General features: G+C 34.4%; 3 protein-coding genes across 7 annotated transcripts; all 3 read right to left on the bottom strand.

Moving 5' to 3' along the window:
• Positions 4,858-6,253, bottom strand: LOC110272295. Of its 2 annotated transcripts, none has more exons than XM_021124366.1 (3): positions 6,187-6,253; positions 5,183-5,572; positions 4,858-5,062 (listed from the first exon to the last, which is right to left on the bottom strand). In XM_021124366.1, the coding sequence occupies exons 1-2, from the start codon at positions 6,250-6,252 to the stop codon at positions 5,183-5,185; spliced, it is 456 nt and encodes a 151-aa protein (XP_020980025.1). In that variant the 5' UTR covers position 6,253; the 3' UTR covers positions 4,858-5,062. The 2 variants fall into 2 exon arrangements, with proteins under 2 accessions (XP_020980025.1, XP_020980023.1); XM_021124364.1 differs by having other exon boundaries at positions 5,059-5,083.
• LOC107642030 lies at positions 6,269-15,624 on the bottom strand. 4 transcript variants are annotated; one of them, XM_021124361.1, is made up of 10 exons: positions 15,198-15,624; positions 14,811-14,931; positions 14,292-14,413; positions 13,774-13,894; positions 13,254-13,375; positions 12,832-12,917; positions 11,703-11,783; positions 6,869-7,602; positions 6,491-6,738; positions 6,269-6,406 (listed from the first exon to the last, which is right to left on the bottom strand). In XM_021124361.1, exons 7-10 carry the CDS (start codon positions 11,708-11,710, stop codon positions 6,305-6,307), a joined length of 1,092 nt encoding a protein of 363 aa, XP_020980020.1. In that variant the 5' UTR covers positions 11,711-11,783; positions 12,832-12,917; positions 13,254-13,375; positions 13,774-13,894; positions 14,292-14,413; positions 14,811-14,931; positions 15,198-15,624; the 3' UTR covers positions 6,269-6,304. The 4 variants fall into 4 exon arrangements, with proteins under 4 accessions (XP_020980020.1, XP_020980021.1, XP_020980019.1 ...); XM_021124362.1 differs by lacking the exon at positions 14,292-14,413 and having other exon boundaries at positions 12,832-12,875; positions 15,198-15,623; XM_021124360.1 differs by lacking the exon at positions 14,292-14,413 and having other exon boundaries at positions 15,198-15,622.
• On the bottom strand, positions 8,314-11,640 carry LOC107640981. Its single transcript, XM_016344489.2, has 2 exons — positions 8,893-11,640; positions 8,314-8,799 (listed from the first exon to the last, which is right to left on the bottom strand). Exon 1 carries the CDS (start codon positions 11,439-11,441, stop codon positions 9,471-9,473), a length of 1,971 nt encoding a protein of 656 aa, XP_016199975.2. The 5' UTR covers positions 11,442-11,640; the 3' UTR covers positions 8,314-8,799; positions 8,893-9,470.

Here is a 15,879-nt window from a genome sequence, read left to right as displayed (position 1 = left end):
TAATAATATAAGAGAGAAAATATGATAATATAATACATCAGAAAGTAGGAGTTTAGCTTACACTTTCTTCAACCCTTCTCAAGCAAAGTTTGACTCAAATTCTCAATAATATGAAAATTTCAGGTATTATTTCATTAAACTTTCTCAAGCTAAATTTGATTTAAATCATTGCTGAATCTAAGAGCATTAGAAATTGTTGTCTCAAGATTTTTCAAATAAATAAGATGTGTATGAGACATGTGTACAAGATTTGAAATTCTTGTTGCAAGATTTTATAAAAGTGCATGTATTATTTAAATATTGAAGCTTTGTTGAAAATGCTCTCATTTTATTGTCACTTGAGTCTTTGGGTTAAACATTCTAATTACCCTAAACCTTATCTCATGCCGTAAAGCAAAGGTTAATCAAAGGTTACGACAATTCTAAGGTGTATACAATATTATATATAAAAAGAATTAGTAATTCTAGAAGCCCGATGAAAGAATAAGCTCAAAAACAGAGTTTCAAAACTGCAAACGTTCACGGGAAGCTAAAAGCGTAAAGGTACATGGTGTAGATACAAGATAATAAAGCATATGTATATATAAGAGTATAATAATCATAAGATACTAGCATCAACCTGCAGAGTTTAGGCCGACTAGTTATATACAAACATACAGAGTTTTAAAAATTAAAACAATTTATACAATATGTCTCTCTCAAAGTAAGTCTCTAGGGCAAATAAAATACAAAAGTGAGAGTACTAAACAGAAGTAATCAAAAGGCAAAAGATGATAGTAGATCCTCTACTCTGTCACCATCACATAACTCACCGAGGTGAGTTACAACCTATATCTGAAAAATAATAACACAATATGGTATGAGAATCGGAGGTTCTCAGCATGGTAACAGTGCCCAGTAATGTAAGATGTAAGATTCCGGGACGCCAGAGGCAATCCTAAGACTTCACATCGAGCATAAGATTCAAACTTAAAGCATACTAAATTTAAAACCATAACTTTAACATCATAAATGAATCAAGGTATTCTATCTTAAGGAATTTCTAAACTAATGTTTACACTGCTGTCCCACAGCCTTCGCCAGCCTAACCGCTATGCGATCTCATCGCCACCGCCTACCAAACCTCCTCAATGCCAGCAGAAAACACAAGTAATTCATACAAGTAAAGCACAAGTAATTATCATGTATAGCAAGTAACGTAATAAGCAATTAAACATGTTATACAATTAGGCAAACAATGCAAGTCGGCAGCAAACAAACATATAGAATATGCACATGATGAATGCCTGTCCTATTTGGCTCGTGATATCACTTGTCAGTCTATAAATACCAACCCGACACATCCTCCCGGATGTAGCCTTTCTACCATGCTAGGGATATAGGCCCTGCACACTCATGCAGCAGAGAAGGTTATGTGAGCAGGATACCACCCTAACCTTCACATCTCAACGTAAGTGGGATTAACCACCATCCGTACGCCGACGCCGCGACCTCGACAAGTGGGAGACTGCCACAGCCCTTGCCCGAGACGCACAGCGACTCAACAGTCTCAGCATAAAACAATGTATCAATGGTTTTTCAGAATTCATTTTTAGTACTCAGTAAATTCATCATTCCAGTCTGAGTCCTAGACTCGTCTCAAACATCATCAATCCATTATTCCACAATTCATCATATCAATCATCGTTACAGTACTCTGCCATCTCTCTCATCTAATCCATCCTCAGTACTCTAGAAACCTAAGTCTCCGTCTTCTAAAATTCATACAAAAATTCATCTATTTAAGTCTCTAACTCATCTTTAGTAGTATTGGGACCTAAGCACTAGATAGTATTCTTAAACGGCACTTAAAGAATGTTTGGAAAGCTCGAGAACCTTTGAAAACAAAGAAAAATGATTTTTCAGCAAAACAGGGGTCTAACGTACGCAAACCCTATCTCGCGTACGTATGTAGTTAAAAATGGGTGGTTGCGTACGTGACCACCTGCTCGCGTACGCGAGTGTCCCAACCCGAATGGGTCGCTCGCGTCGCGTGTTACATTTCGCGTATGCAAGTGTCAAAATTCTGATAGTTCGTGTACGCATGTAGTGCTCGCATACGTGAGATGCCCAACTTGAATGGAATGGCCGTGTTGTATGCACTACGTCGCGTACGCAACCCTAACCAGACTTAGAAAATTTTCAAATCTATAGAAATTCAATTTTTACACCAAACTTTAAACGTTCATAACTTTCTCTACAAAAATTCATTTTCCTCAAACTTTATATCAATTTAAAGCTCTTTGAATCATCTTTAATTTAAAGTAATTTTCAACCAATTTCAAAATCAGAGGCTCAAGTTATGATCTACCAAAATTCACCAAAAACTGATTTTCTACCAAAGTTAACTAGGTTCTCAACTTCCAAAATTCACAATCAAAACCAATCATCCTACAACCAAAACAGTTTCAATGGACCTAAATGATGTTCTTATATCTTTCAATTTATTCCACAATCTATCCATATACATTTTTACCATTTTTACTCAAAATTTTCTACTTACACACCTTCACATTTTCAATAAGTCACAACTCAACCTTAATTCAAAATCCTTAACATTCATCAACATCAATAAGCATCCAAATCCAATATCACTACTCAATATTGTCATTATTCAACTTCAATCTTAATAATCAATAATAGTATTACAATTCATTAAAATCATCACTAGCATCAATAATCATAATCCATTATCAACAATTCAAACTTATCCTATGGTCCACTAGCCTAAGTGTCCAGAAATATTACTTATTATATAGAGAAAACCGAAACCATACCTTGGCCGATCCCCAATATACACAACACACCAAAATATGGATCCCACAAGCTTCCAACAAGCACCAGAGCTCAAACTAATATCATATATATATATATATATCAAAATAAAAAACCTAATATTCACAATATACCAAACTACAAGGATTTATGAAAATATCACCTTATCCACAGAAATTGGGGATGAAACCCAACAATTCCTCACTAACGGTTAGTACTTAAACAACCAAAACACAAAAATCCACTCAAAACTCAAGCCTTAAATTTTGAATTTCTGAGGGGAGAGAAAGGGAGTATGAAATTCGAAATCTTACCTACAAGGCTTAGTTATAACTAACGGACTCGGCAAGAGCTTCGCATAGCAACTGACGGCACGCAAATTGGAGCTCTGTAGCTCAAGTTATGGCCACCGGAAGTTGGTGGTAAATAGTAACACTCTTCTCCTATCTTCTCACTTGCAGCTGTAATGTTAAGTTATGAAGGGTTATAAGGCTGAAATGGCCTCACTTAAGGGTATATATGTGTTGGGCTTGCATCCGGTCCAATCCGTTAGCGTTTTTAACTTTCTTTGGCCTACTTTGGGCCAAAACCTTCAGAATTAGTGTCCGGTTTTCATTTCTAAATGTTTTCCTAAGATTTCGTACTGTTTTTACTATTCTCACACAGTACCAGACAGACTTAAGTGGGTACTGTAGGCTAAATTACTGGTACACATTTTTACGCAATTTTCCGTTGAAAATTACATTTTTTTCGCTCAGAAAAATTCGTTGAATTCAAATCTCATCGCTAAATTTCAAAATTAAGACTTCTAATTTCTCGAACCTATTCCAGGCGATTAAATTATTATCTAAACGGTCGATAGGAATTACGGTTCTTGCATTGGCTATATTTGATTTTGAGAAATGATAAAATAAAACATCGAAAACAAGACACAAAGGATAGAGATAAAAAAAATTAGTGTTTTTTTGTTTTGTTTAAAGATAAAATAGAATAAATTATGAAAGTCTAATTTAATTTTTTTATTTTTTTATTCAAAAAATTTAGAAAAAAATATAATAATAAAAATATAAATATAAAAACTTAACAAGAATAATAAAAAAAATAAAAAATAAATTGTATCTTTCGTTATTATCCCTATATCCTTCAAATTAAGATAGCATAAATATACTAATTTAATGTCTTTAGACATAATGTCTTTTGTTTCAGTATTCCATACCTGTAAACAAAGATAGCCTTTGTTTTTTATAATGAGTATATAAGACAAATCCTTTTTGTTTGTATATATATGTTGTCCTCTTTTGATAGCTTCGTACTTTAATTATGGTAGATGAGAGCATTACAACAAATTCGGGCTGAGGCAACCCTTTAAAAACGTTGCTTATAATAAGAGAAAGTGTTGCCTTTGATAAAAGGCAACACTTTCCGACAAAAGGCAACGCTTTTTGGGGGTTGGCTATACGGCCGTTACCTTTGGTCTAAGGCAACGCTTTTGTATATTAAAGGGAACCCTTTTTTTGGCAATCTTCAAAAAACGTTGCCTTTTCTGCAAATAAAGCAACTCCGCGAAAGGGTTGCCTTAGAGCACCCAAACACAACGCTTTATATGAAATGCTATGGCAACACTTTTTACGAGTTGTATTTTCTAATATATAAAGCAACACTTGTCCAGAGTTTTTTAAGTTGTTTTTTCATATACCTAAAGCAACACTTGTACAAATTTTTTCAAGTTGCCTTTTCCTCCATCTAAAGCAACACTTGTCCAGGTTTTTTTAAGTTGCATTTTCATATACCTAAAGCAACACTTGTCCTTATTTTTTTAAGTTGCCTTTTTTATAGACCTAATGCAACACTTATGTAGGTTTATTTACAGTTGTCTTTTTTTAATACCTAAAACAACACCTTATTGAATTTTTCTTAGATTCTCTTTTTTAATATCTAAAATAATATTTCTTTTATCTTTGTTATATTTATATGATATTTGAAGAATATATAACACCCGCATTTGAATAAGATAATAATAATAATATATATATATATATATATATATAGAAAGGTCTTCCAAGTACCAATTAACATATATACTTGCTAATAAGTTACCAAGTCAAATAAATAATAAACCTAAGTAAGCAAAATACATGTTTTTCTGCTAATGAACTTAAACAAAAAAGAAACTAAGTTGTCCACTAGAAACCAAGAAGACTTTGTGCTTCACCATTGTGGCAAGAATTGTCTTTATGTCTTCAGAAAACTTCCTCCAACAATAAGAAAGATGTAGTCAAATTTAAATGAACAAAAAAATTATAGTCAAAACATCAGCTATACAATAATATGTATACTCAAGTGGTACAACAATTTAGCATACATATACCTATTCATGATTTGGTATATGAGTCGATGGAGGAGAATGCCGAGGAACTAAATTTGGATCTTGTGCACTATTTGCAGACGATTGCTTAGATCGCAAGAGAGAAAGCGCTTCATCAACATTCATACCAAGAGAAGTTTGTTGCAACATAAGTTTCACAATATCTTCCAATCCTTGCAGTCGTTGCTTATGGTCGTCTAATTCAGTTTTTAAAGCTGTCACCTTCTCTTCACTTTGTTTTTTGATTTCATCTATTTCTTTATTTTTCTTAAGAGAAGTTTTTGTAACAGTTCTTCCATAACATCGAACTCTTCCTGGATTCTCTTTACCAAAAACTTTTTGAAATGCATTAGTAGGAGTTTCTCCAGCTTCTTGAAGATCATCAAGTTTATCCTATACACACAAATATATGATATGTCTATTTTTAGTGATAAAAATTCAATGAAAGAATCCAAAAACCTATTGCTAACTAATAGGGACAGCAATCCAAAATAGCCATAAAAGAGCCATAAAACAGCAGTCCATGATAGCCATATAACATGGTTGTAAATTGTCATAGAACAGCAATAAAATCAACCATAAAGTAGCCATGAAATAACCATAAAATAGCAGTCCATGATAGCCATAAAACATGGATAAAATAGCCATAGAACAGCAACTAAATCAGCCATGAAATAGCCCATGAAACAGCCACAAAATAGATACCACAAAACATAGAAAGCAGCAAGTCAGCAACCATGACAACCACAAAACAGTCATAAAGTAGATACTAAAATAACAACCATGATAGCCATAAAACAGTCATAAAATAGCTGTCATGACAGCCATAAAATATGCATAAAATAGCCATAAAACAGCAACTAAATCAGCCATGAAATAGCCCATGAAACAGCCGCAAAATAGATACCATAACAATAATCACGATAGCCATAAAACAGCAAAAAAAAATAGCATCCATGACAGTCATAAAACAACTACTAAAACAAGAAAATTATAGAGGAACTTACAATAACAGCTTGTGTTTCTACATCAAGTGTTTTCCCTTTTAGTCCATTCCGAGTTGCAACAAACATTTCAGCTAAAGGACGATTCACCAACATATCCTCAATATTTCCAGAATATGGTTCAAAATGCTTCTTTTTTTATTCTTATTTTGTAACGCTTCCATGCTCTTTGAACACCAGTCATCACCCATAACTTTGAAGATTTTGGAAGAATGAACTTTGACTACAAACACATCAATTTCATCATATCATATGCATAAAATAATTATTAACATATGGCATAAACATAAAGATAAATGGAGCTTACATTAATATACTTCCAAATGCGCTTTTTGATTTGCTTAGGCACAGCTTTCCAATTAGTGTACATTAAGGTAATAAAATTACTATTCCTTCCCATTGTTCCAATAAAATTAGTTAAATCCTTCACTCTTTGAGCTGTTGGCCCCACGGCTGCTCCCTGATCAAAAGTCACTTCCTCCCTTTCTTCCCAAGTTCTTGCATAAATCTTTAAGCATCTTGTTTTTCCATGAGTCTTTTTAACCTTTGAAGTATCTAAATTAAAAATTGAGAAATAGTACAAATTAAAACCAAAGACAGTCGTGAAAGGTATGGAAAGGGAAGCCCTATGCTCATAGATAAAAAGAAAATGTAAAACAAATAGCAACAAACTAAATTACATCACCTTCTACATGAGCCTCTTCCATAACTTGATCTCCTTCTACATCAAAATTGTCACTTTTATGTTCACCAATATAATCTTCCTCAGAGGGGATATGAACATTTTCTCCATTATTCGGGGATGGCCTAGATCTAGCATCCTCAGTAGTTGGAACTTCATTATGTTCCTCTTCTCTTTCCACATGAATTCCTTGGTCACCCAAAAAAGCATCAAGAGTCATTGCTGGACGCTTTAAGTTATTTTTTAAGTTTGTCAAGTTAGCTGGTTCTTTTTCAGTAGCTCCAGCATCCTCACCAATTGACTCAAAGTCATCTTCCTCTTCTCTTTCCACTTCTACTCCTTCTGTATGCAAAAAGGCATCAAGAGCCATTGCTGGACACTTTGCCTTACTCTTCATCTTCTTAGGAATTGGTTGTTCTTCTAGTTGAACATTACTCCTCACTTGGTTTTGGGAAGACCTCAAAGACCGGTTCATAACATTGTCTACAAGTGTTTTATTTCTCCCTTCCATTGAATTCTCCCTACTATATTTGTCTCCAATTTCTGAAATTTTTCTCTTAGGCTGTTGTGCTATTTTGGCTTGATTACTTCCTTTATCACCTTTGGTTATAAAATTCCGAACTAGTTTCGCAGCAGAAGATACTTCCTTCATTTCAAATTCCTTAACTTTTGCATGAGCTTGATACTTTTTTACCAGTCTTTTCCTCTTTGAAGTTGCTCCGTTTTCCATTAAGTTGCTGTATAAAAATATTAAAACAGCTATGTAAATACAATTGCATATGCATCTAATAAGGGGAAGAGGTAAACCGTAACAAACAATTACCAAATTCTATATCACAATATTCAGCAAATCATGTTCAAAACTGCTAACATAAAGCGATAAATCTGACTTATATACCATAAAAGAGGGAAACAAGTCACTCAAAAAGTCTTCGAAATCATATTCTTCACTCAAAAGGCAGAAAAATGCAGAAAAATTCAAAATGCAAAAAAATTCAAAATGCAGAAAAATATGTCCCACACAAACTCATAATCAAGATGCAGAAAAATTCAAAAAATTCTAAGAAGCAACAATCAGAACATAAAAGAGGAAAAACAAGTTGAAAACTGCTAACATAAAGCGATAAATTTGACTTATATACCATAAAAGAGGGAAACAAGTCACTCAAAAGTCTTCAGAATCATATTCTTCATCCGATCCTGTGTTATACTCTTGGGAAAAATAGACTTCTTTTGCGACATCGACCAGAACTTCATTCAAATCATTCCTTACCAAGTCTACTTCACCATCATCATTAGGTATAGAAGGAACCGTCGAATTATCAAATGGCTCATTTTCATAAGTATCTTCAGCATCAATGGCAACTTGATCACTTATGCTAAATAGGTCCCTTGGAACAGTCTTCATTACATAATGTTTATTTTTATCAAATGCATCTTGCACATAGAAGCATTGGTGCACTTGACATGCCAATACAAAAGGCTCTTCCTGATAGCACTTTTTGTTAAAATGCACATATGTCGAGCCATAAGCATCCTCCCTAGCCTCATACCAATCACATTTGAACAATGTAACCTTAAAATTTCCATAGTAGTCCAACTCAATGATATCATTCACTCTACCATAATAAGAAACGTTTTCATGAATTGGATTTGCATCCTTTGTGCTTGCAAAGCTTGTCGTTAATGCTACTAAAGTAACACCACTATTTTGTGTCTTGCGTCTTACCTCACGTTGCCTAGTGTGAAATCTATATCCGTTGATAAAATAACCAGAATATCTTTTTGCACATTGGGTTGGTCCTCTAGAGAGCTCTTTTATCCAATTTGGAACATCATGCCGCAAAGCACGTGTTTTAAACCATGTAGGAAAGTTTTTGCTATGGTTTTTAGCTCTCATCCATCGTGTTCCTTGTTGATAAGTCTCATGCTCACTAAAACTCAAAAGTATAATATTTGTAAGTATAAAACAGACCTATCAATTTCTAATTAAAATACCAAAATATAGTAGAATTAGTATGAGTTACCTAACATAGTCGTCTATTTTGTGACAATTCAATAATATGTAGCTATGAACTTGCTCTCGGGACTTGTCATCAAGGAGAAAAGGTTCACCTTTCTTTGCACCCAAAGGAACACCTCTTTTTGGAAATAGATTCGAAAATGCATCTGTAGTTTCTATCATAGAATTATTAGGTTCATCATTATTTCTGGGTTGTCTATTCAATTTTGTTTGGACACCAGAATGTAAGTAACGCGAGCAAAATGTCAAACATTCTTCAACCAAATATGCCTCTGCAATAGATCCTTCAGGACGACTTCTGTTTCGAACATAGGACTTCAAAGTACACATGTATCTTTCGGGAGGATACATCCACCGAAATTGAACTGGGCCTCCCAATCTCACTTCATTAGCCAAATGAATAGGCAAATGAATCATTATGTCGAAGAAAGAAGGAGGAAAGATCCTCTCTAATTAGCATAATGTTGTGACAATATCCTCTTCTAATTGATCTATCTCTTGTAATGTGATAGACTTTTGACACAATTGACGAAAAAATGAGCTAAGTCGAATCAAAGGAACTGCAACTTGATCTGGAAGTATTCATTTGATAGGAATTTGTAACAAATAGTGAAGCATGAAATGAGCATCATGAGTCTTATAACCAGATATTCTTCTCTCCAAAAGGTTCACACACCGAGAAATATTTGAAGCAGAGCCATCTGGCAACTTTGCTGTCTTCAAGACGTCACAAAAAATTGACTTTTCAGCATTGGTCATTGAGTAGCATGCCTTTGCCAGCTTCACCTTTTTCCTACCATTTGTTTTCTTGGGGTGAAGGTTCTTTCGAATGCCCATTTCTTGCAAGTCATATCGAGCATTTGTGTGATCTTTTGTCTTGCCAGAAATATCCAAGAGAGTTCCAAGAATACTATCAACTATGTTCTTTTCTATGTGCATCACATCTAAATTGTGTCGTGATGTGTTATACTGCCAATAAGGTAAATCAAAGAATATTGACCTCTTCTTCCATGGATCATCTTTCTTTGGTTTTAGCTTCCCAAATGAATTATCCACATACTCCAACTGACTTAAAGCTTCAGTACCCGACAATAATGGTGGAGCTTGCCTATATTCTACTTTTCCATTGAAAGATCTCTTATTAGCTCTCCATGGATGATCCTCGGACAAAAAGGCACGATGACCCATATAGCATGTCTTGTGACTATATTTAAGATGGTTAGAACAAGTCCCATGGTTACAACAAGGGCAAGCTAGCTTCCCTTTTGTACTCCAACCAGATAGCATTGCGTAAGCCGGAAAATCACTAATTGTCCACATAAGAGCTGCATACATTTGGAAGGTTTCATTTTTTGATGCATCATATGTTTCCACCCCAACCTCCCACAACTCCTTCAACTCCTCGATCAAAGGTTGCAAGTAAATGTCTATATCATTTCCTTGTGACTTTGGTCCAGGGATTAGCAACGACAACATAAAGTATTCCTGTTTCATAGACATCCATGGCGGCAAATTATAAGCCATTAAAACAACAGGCCATGTGCTATGAGATATGCTCATGGTTCGATATGGATTGAATCCGTCACTTGACAAGCCAAGTCTCACATTACGGGGATCGAGAGCAAAATTTGTATGACGATTGTCAAAGTCCTTCCATGACTGCCCATCAGCGGGATGCCTTAACTTCTCATCTTTTCTGCGTTCTTCGTCATGCCACCTCATGCTTTTAGCTGTTGCTGAGCACATGAATAGTCTTTGAAGCCTGGGAATTAGGGGAAAGTGTCGCAACGTCTTCACAGGAATATTGTGATATTTTTTTGAAGGCAAAACATCAGCTTCAACTACAGAATGCACAATCCAACGCGAAGCGCCACATTCATGACAAGATGTGTCCTTCTCGTACTCTTTCCAATATAGCATGCAATCGTTCGGGCATGCGTCAATCTTTTTATAGTCAAGACCTAAGTCTCTCACCATAGTCTTGGCTTTATTGAAAGAAGTAGGAATATTTAAGTTAGGAATAGCCTCTTTTAGCAACTCCAAGAGAGAAGTAAAAGAGGCATTACTCCACCCATGTTGACACTTTAACAAGTATAATCGGATGGTAAAAGACAACGTAGAAAACCCGTCGCAACCAGGATACAGTTCTTTGCTAGCCTCTTCAACCAAGTTATAGAATTTCTTTGCATCTTCATTCATACCTTCTTTTATCCCTTCCGCTTGTGCCACATCCCGAAATCTATCGTTCAACAAGGCGTCCATGTCGTCATACGAGTTAGTCTCACTCTCACTGTTAATCTCATTATTGCTATCGCTATCAACATCCATGCCGACTACGCTTTCCCCATGATGAATCCATCTCGTATAACCATTAACGAATCCAAAGGCAATCAAATGAATATAAATTGTTTGTCTTTTGTGCCACAAGAAATTACAACACTTTGCACAAGGGCATAAGATTTCCTCTCCTTGTGGGTATCCGATGGAGTAAGCAAAGTCTAAGAAGTCATTGACACCATTACTAAACTCAGCTTTATCTCTCGGTAAACTCATCCAATCTTTCTCTAGGTCTTGGGAAAACCTAATTATTCATATATTATTACTACTATTTAACTAATAACCATGTAAATAATAATGTTTATGCACAGTAAGTATATAAATTCATAAAAAAGGCACATAAAAATATTATTATTAAAATTAAGAAACAATGAAAAAGACACATAAAAGACATTCAACATGAAAAAAAAAACTGCACAAAGGTCATAATATACATATGAAAATATACAAGTATAAGTAAGATAAAAAAAAACTTACAGAGTCATGGCTAAACAAATTGCAATCTTCAAGTCCTAGAATGTCCATGAATGTTCTTCAAACTCCTCTGAAGCAATATTTCTGTATAACAGAGGAAAGTATCAAATTTACATTACTCCATGTGGAAAATAGAAAAATCAAACAAAAAATAATAATCGAACAAAAGTCCAAATCACTGTCCTGCACCAAGTACACACAAACACAAACACAAGCACAAAAGCTTATGCAATTTAAATAATCAAATAAGACATGCTGCTTGCCTTCTAAGCACAGACACACAAAATATAATTTCGCATGATTGAGGATAAACACAAAAATAGATTAGTGTCATCATCAAATATCATCTTCTGGTTCAAAAAAAGATATTCCTTGTTCCTTTCTCTGCACAAAAAATGTTTCCTAGAATTTATGAATAAAGCCCAAGAGGAATGTCATGAACTTAATTCTGTTTTTGAGCGGCTGAAAAAAAATACAGTGAAAACCCAAAATTCCATAACTCTCTAGTTACAACTTTTACTACATAAAGTCTTGTAATTCATGGAACATAATACTAGACTTTAAGAGTAACTGAAAGATTTAAAAGGTTTAAGATAGGGTTTGTCTTGAGATCCAAGTATTTTAATTTAATTTATATGGTTATTTTTTTAATTATCCCTTTATCTCTCTATATTGATTTATATATTTCTATTGATTGATATAAATTAAATGTATGATTTGCATGCCCAATTTGTGTTGTGCTAATTGAACTTTGATTAAATTATATATATATATATATATAAAGAGTAACATTGAACTATATGGGTTAAGATTTTAATTTTTCTAACTGCTTGATGTAGGTTAGATGCTTGGTGATATCTAAGAATTTATGTAAAAAAGAGAATAGGAATTGCACATACTTGTATTCAAAACCATATATACAATCAAGAACACAAGTACGGGCACAGCAATATGATTCAGAAGAATAAATAAGGTCTGAATTGTGATATATTCTAAATCAGGATGATGATTGATGATATTAGCTGGCTACAGTAACCTAAAAGTATGAAACTATAGCCATAGCATTCACCGCAGAAATTTAGAGAATTCTGACAAAAAGAAAAGAAATTGTGAAATCATATGGAGGATGTACCTTAACAGTTTTTGCAGATCGTCGTATTTTTTCCCAGGAAACAGCTTCAAAAATCAGAATTAAGATGCACAAAAATTCAGAAAACCCTAAGAAGCAACAATCAGAACCATGAAAATTTCAGAACAATTGAAATAAAACTCCTAAAATCAGAATTATAAAGAAGCCCCAAAAATTAAGATTCAATGCATTCAGAATTCATAATCAAAATAAAATTCAGAACATTCCCAATCATCATTCACAATTAATGCATTCAGAAATTTCATTCCATAGTAAAATTTAGAAGCTTTCTTACCAACCTGATGTTGAAAAAAATCTAAGTAAGAAGCAAAAGATGACTCTATACTTGATATATGCTTCCAATTTTGTTTTATCTAGTTCACGAAGATAAGAAAAAGAGAAAAAGCAATAAGAAAAGTTCATACCAAGTAGTCAATACTGGTGGTTCATTGCATGAAGGCACTGGACAATTCTCTAGTATCACGCCTGGTCTCATCAACCATAAACTGCTTCTTTCCGTACCTTAACACAGCTTTTAGACTAGAAGCTGCAATAAAAATATAATAGTGGAAATTTTTTTAACCAGGGTCAAAAAGATGGAACTGAAAAAGCACCAGGAAGATGTTGATCCACATGAAAATTTCAGAAAAATTGAAAGCAAATCCCTAAATTCAGAATTATTGAGAAGCCCCAAAAAGACATGCATTCAAAAATTCGATTTACATACTAAAATTCAGAACAGTCCCAATTCTTCATTCACAATCAATGCATTCAGAATATTCATTCCATAGTAAAATTAAGAAGCTTTCTTACCAACCTGATTTTGAAAAAAATCTAAGTAAGAAGCAAAAGATGACTCTATACTTGATATATGCTTCCAATTTTGTTTTATCTAAGTTCACAAAGATAAGAAAAAGAGAAAAAAGCAATAAGAAAATTTCATACCAAGTAGTCAATACTGGTGGTTCATTGCATGAAGGCACTGGACAATTCTAAGTATCACGCCTGGTCTCATCAACCGCAAACTGCTTCTTTCCGTACCTTAACAGAGCTTTAAGAATAGAAGCTGCAATAAAAATATAATAGTGGGAATTTGTTTAACCAGGGTCAAAAAGATGGAACTGAAAAAGCACCAGGAAGATGTTGATCCACATGAAAACTTCAGAAAAATTGAAAGCAAACCCCTAAATTCAGAATTATTGAGAAGCCCCAAAAAGACATGCATTCAGAAATTCGATTTACATACTAAAATTCAGAACAGTCCCAATTCTTCATTCACAATCAATGCATTCAGAATATTCATTCCATAGTAAAATTAAGAAGCTTTCTTACCAACCTGATGTTGAAAAAAATCTAAGTAAGAAGCAAAAGATGACTCTATACTTCATATATGCTTCCAATTTTGTTTTATCTAAGTTCACAAAGATAAGAAAAAGAGAAAAAGCAATAAGAAAAGTTCATACCAAGTAGTCAATACTGGTGGTTCATTGCATGAAGGCACTGGACAATTCTCTAGTATCACGCCTGGTTTCATCAACCGCAAACTGCTTCTTTCCGTACCTTAACACAGCTTTTAGAATAGAAGCTGCAATAAAAATATAATAGTGAGAATTTGCTTAACCAGGGTCAAAAAGATGGAACTGAAAAAGCACCAGGAAGATGTTAATCCGCATGAAAACTTCAGAAAAATTGAAAGCAAACCCCTAAATTCAGAATTATTGAGAAGCCCCAAAAAGACATGCATTCAGAAATTCGATTTACATACTAAAATTCAGAGCAGTCCCAATTCTTCATTCACAATCAATGCATTCAGAATATTCATTCCAAAGTAAAATTAAGAAGCTTTCTTACCAACCTGATGTTGAAAAAAATCTAAGTAAGAAGCAAAAGATGACTCTATACTTGATATATGCTTCCAATTTTGTTTTATCTAAGTTCACAAAGATGAGAAAAAGAGAAAAAGTAATAAGAAAAGTTCATACCAAGTAGTCAATACTGGTGGTTCATTGCATGAAGGCACTGGACAATTCTAAGTATCACGCCTGGTCTCATCAACCGCAAACTGCTTTTTTCCGTACCTTAACAGAGCTTTAAGAATAGAAGCTGCAATAAAAATATAATAGTGGGAATTTTTTTAACCAGGGTCAAAAAGATGGAACTGAAAAAGCACCAGGAAGATGTTGATCCACATGAAAACTTCAGAAAAATTGAAAGCAAACCCCTAAATTCAGAATTATTGAGAAGCCCCAAAAAGACATGCATTCAGAAATTCAATTTACATACTAAATTTCAGAACAGTCCCAATTCTTCATTCACAATCAATACATTCAGAATATTCATTTCATAGTAAAATTAAGAAGCTTTCTTACCAATAAGCAGAGGAGGAGGAGGGGGGTTACAACCCTTGCGAAGAGGAGAAGGCGAGACAGGGGAAGAAGTGGAAACGGGAGAAGGAGAGGGGTTTCTCGAAGAGGAGAAGGCGAGACAGGCCTTGCGAAGAGGAGAAGGCGAGACAGGCCTGTACTTGGAGCCGAGATAGGAAGAGGGGGAGCCGTGGAGCAGCGTGCGTGGAGGAGAGCACCGGGCCGACACCCATGGAGGAGAGCACCGCGCAGGAGCCCGTGGATGAGAGCAACGCTCCGACGATCGTGAAAGGGAGAACCGCGCCATCGCCGTTTGGAGTGAAAGCGATTGAGAGTTGCGGTCGATGAGGAGGAGAGCCACGATCGGTGGTGTGGCCGTCTGCGTTATGATGTTAGGGTTACAGTATCTCTGATGAAATGAGGAAGCTAAATGATGAAGGAATGAAGTGATGAACTGATGAAGAGCATTGTGTCTTTTCTTTCCTTTTTTTTTTTAAGTTATTTGATTGGAAAGTAATTGGTGGGAATATGAAAAGTTTCCCTCTAAAATTTGTAACTGTGAATAATTTTAGGCAACTTTTTATAAATGTTATTTATTTAATTTTTTTATAACTTTTATAAAATGTTGTATTTTTATTTAAAAATGTTGTCTTAAATATTTTATATTGTAACATTTATTGAGTGTTGT

The sequence above is a fragment of the Arachis ipaensis genome, chromosome B05 (assembly GCF_000816755.2).
Source record: "Arachis ipaensis cultivar K30076 chromosome B05, Araip1.1, whole genome shotgun sequence".
NCBI lineage: Eukaryota > Viridiplantae > Streptophyta > Magnoliopsida > Fabales > Fabaceae > Arachis > Arachis ipaensis.
Note: the sequence above shows the minus strand (reverse complement) of the source record. Positions and strands in the feature narration are given on the sequence as shown.

Coding starts and splice junctions, on each gene's coding strand:
- LOC110272295 (XM_021124366.1), bottom strand. CDS start 6,252: ATGTTTGTTGCAACTCGGAATGGACTAAAAGGGAAAACACTTGATGTA. Junction 5,573..6,186: donor TAGAAACACAAGCTGTTATT/GTAAGTTCCTCT, acceptor TTGTGTGTATAG/GATAAACTTGATGATCTTCA.
- LOC107640981 (XM_016344489.2), bottom strand. CDS start 11,441: ATGAGTTTACCGAGAGATAAAGCTGAGTTTAGTAATGGTGTCAATGAC.
- LOC107642030 (XM_021124361.1), bottom strand. Junction 6,739..6,868: donor GGAAGAGGCTCATGTAGAAG/GTGATGTAATTT, acceptor TTTTTAATTTAG/ATACTTCAAAGGTTAAAAAG. Junction 6,407..6,490: donor GCATTTGGAAGTATATTAAT/GTAAGCTCCATT, acceptor ATGTGTTTGTAG/TCAAAGTTCATTCTTCCAAA.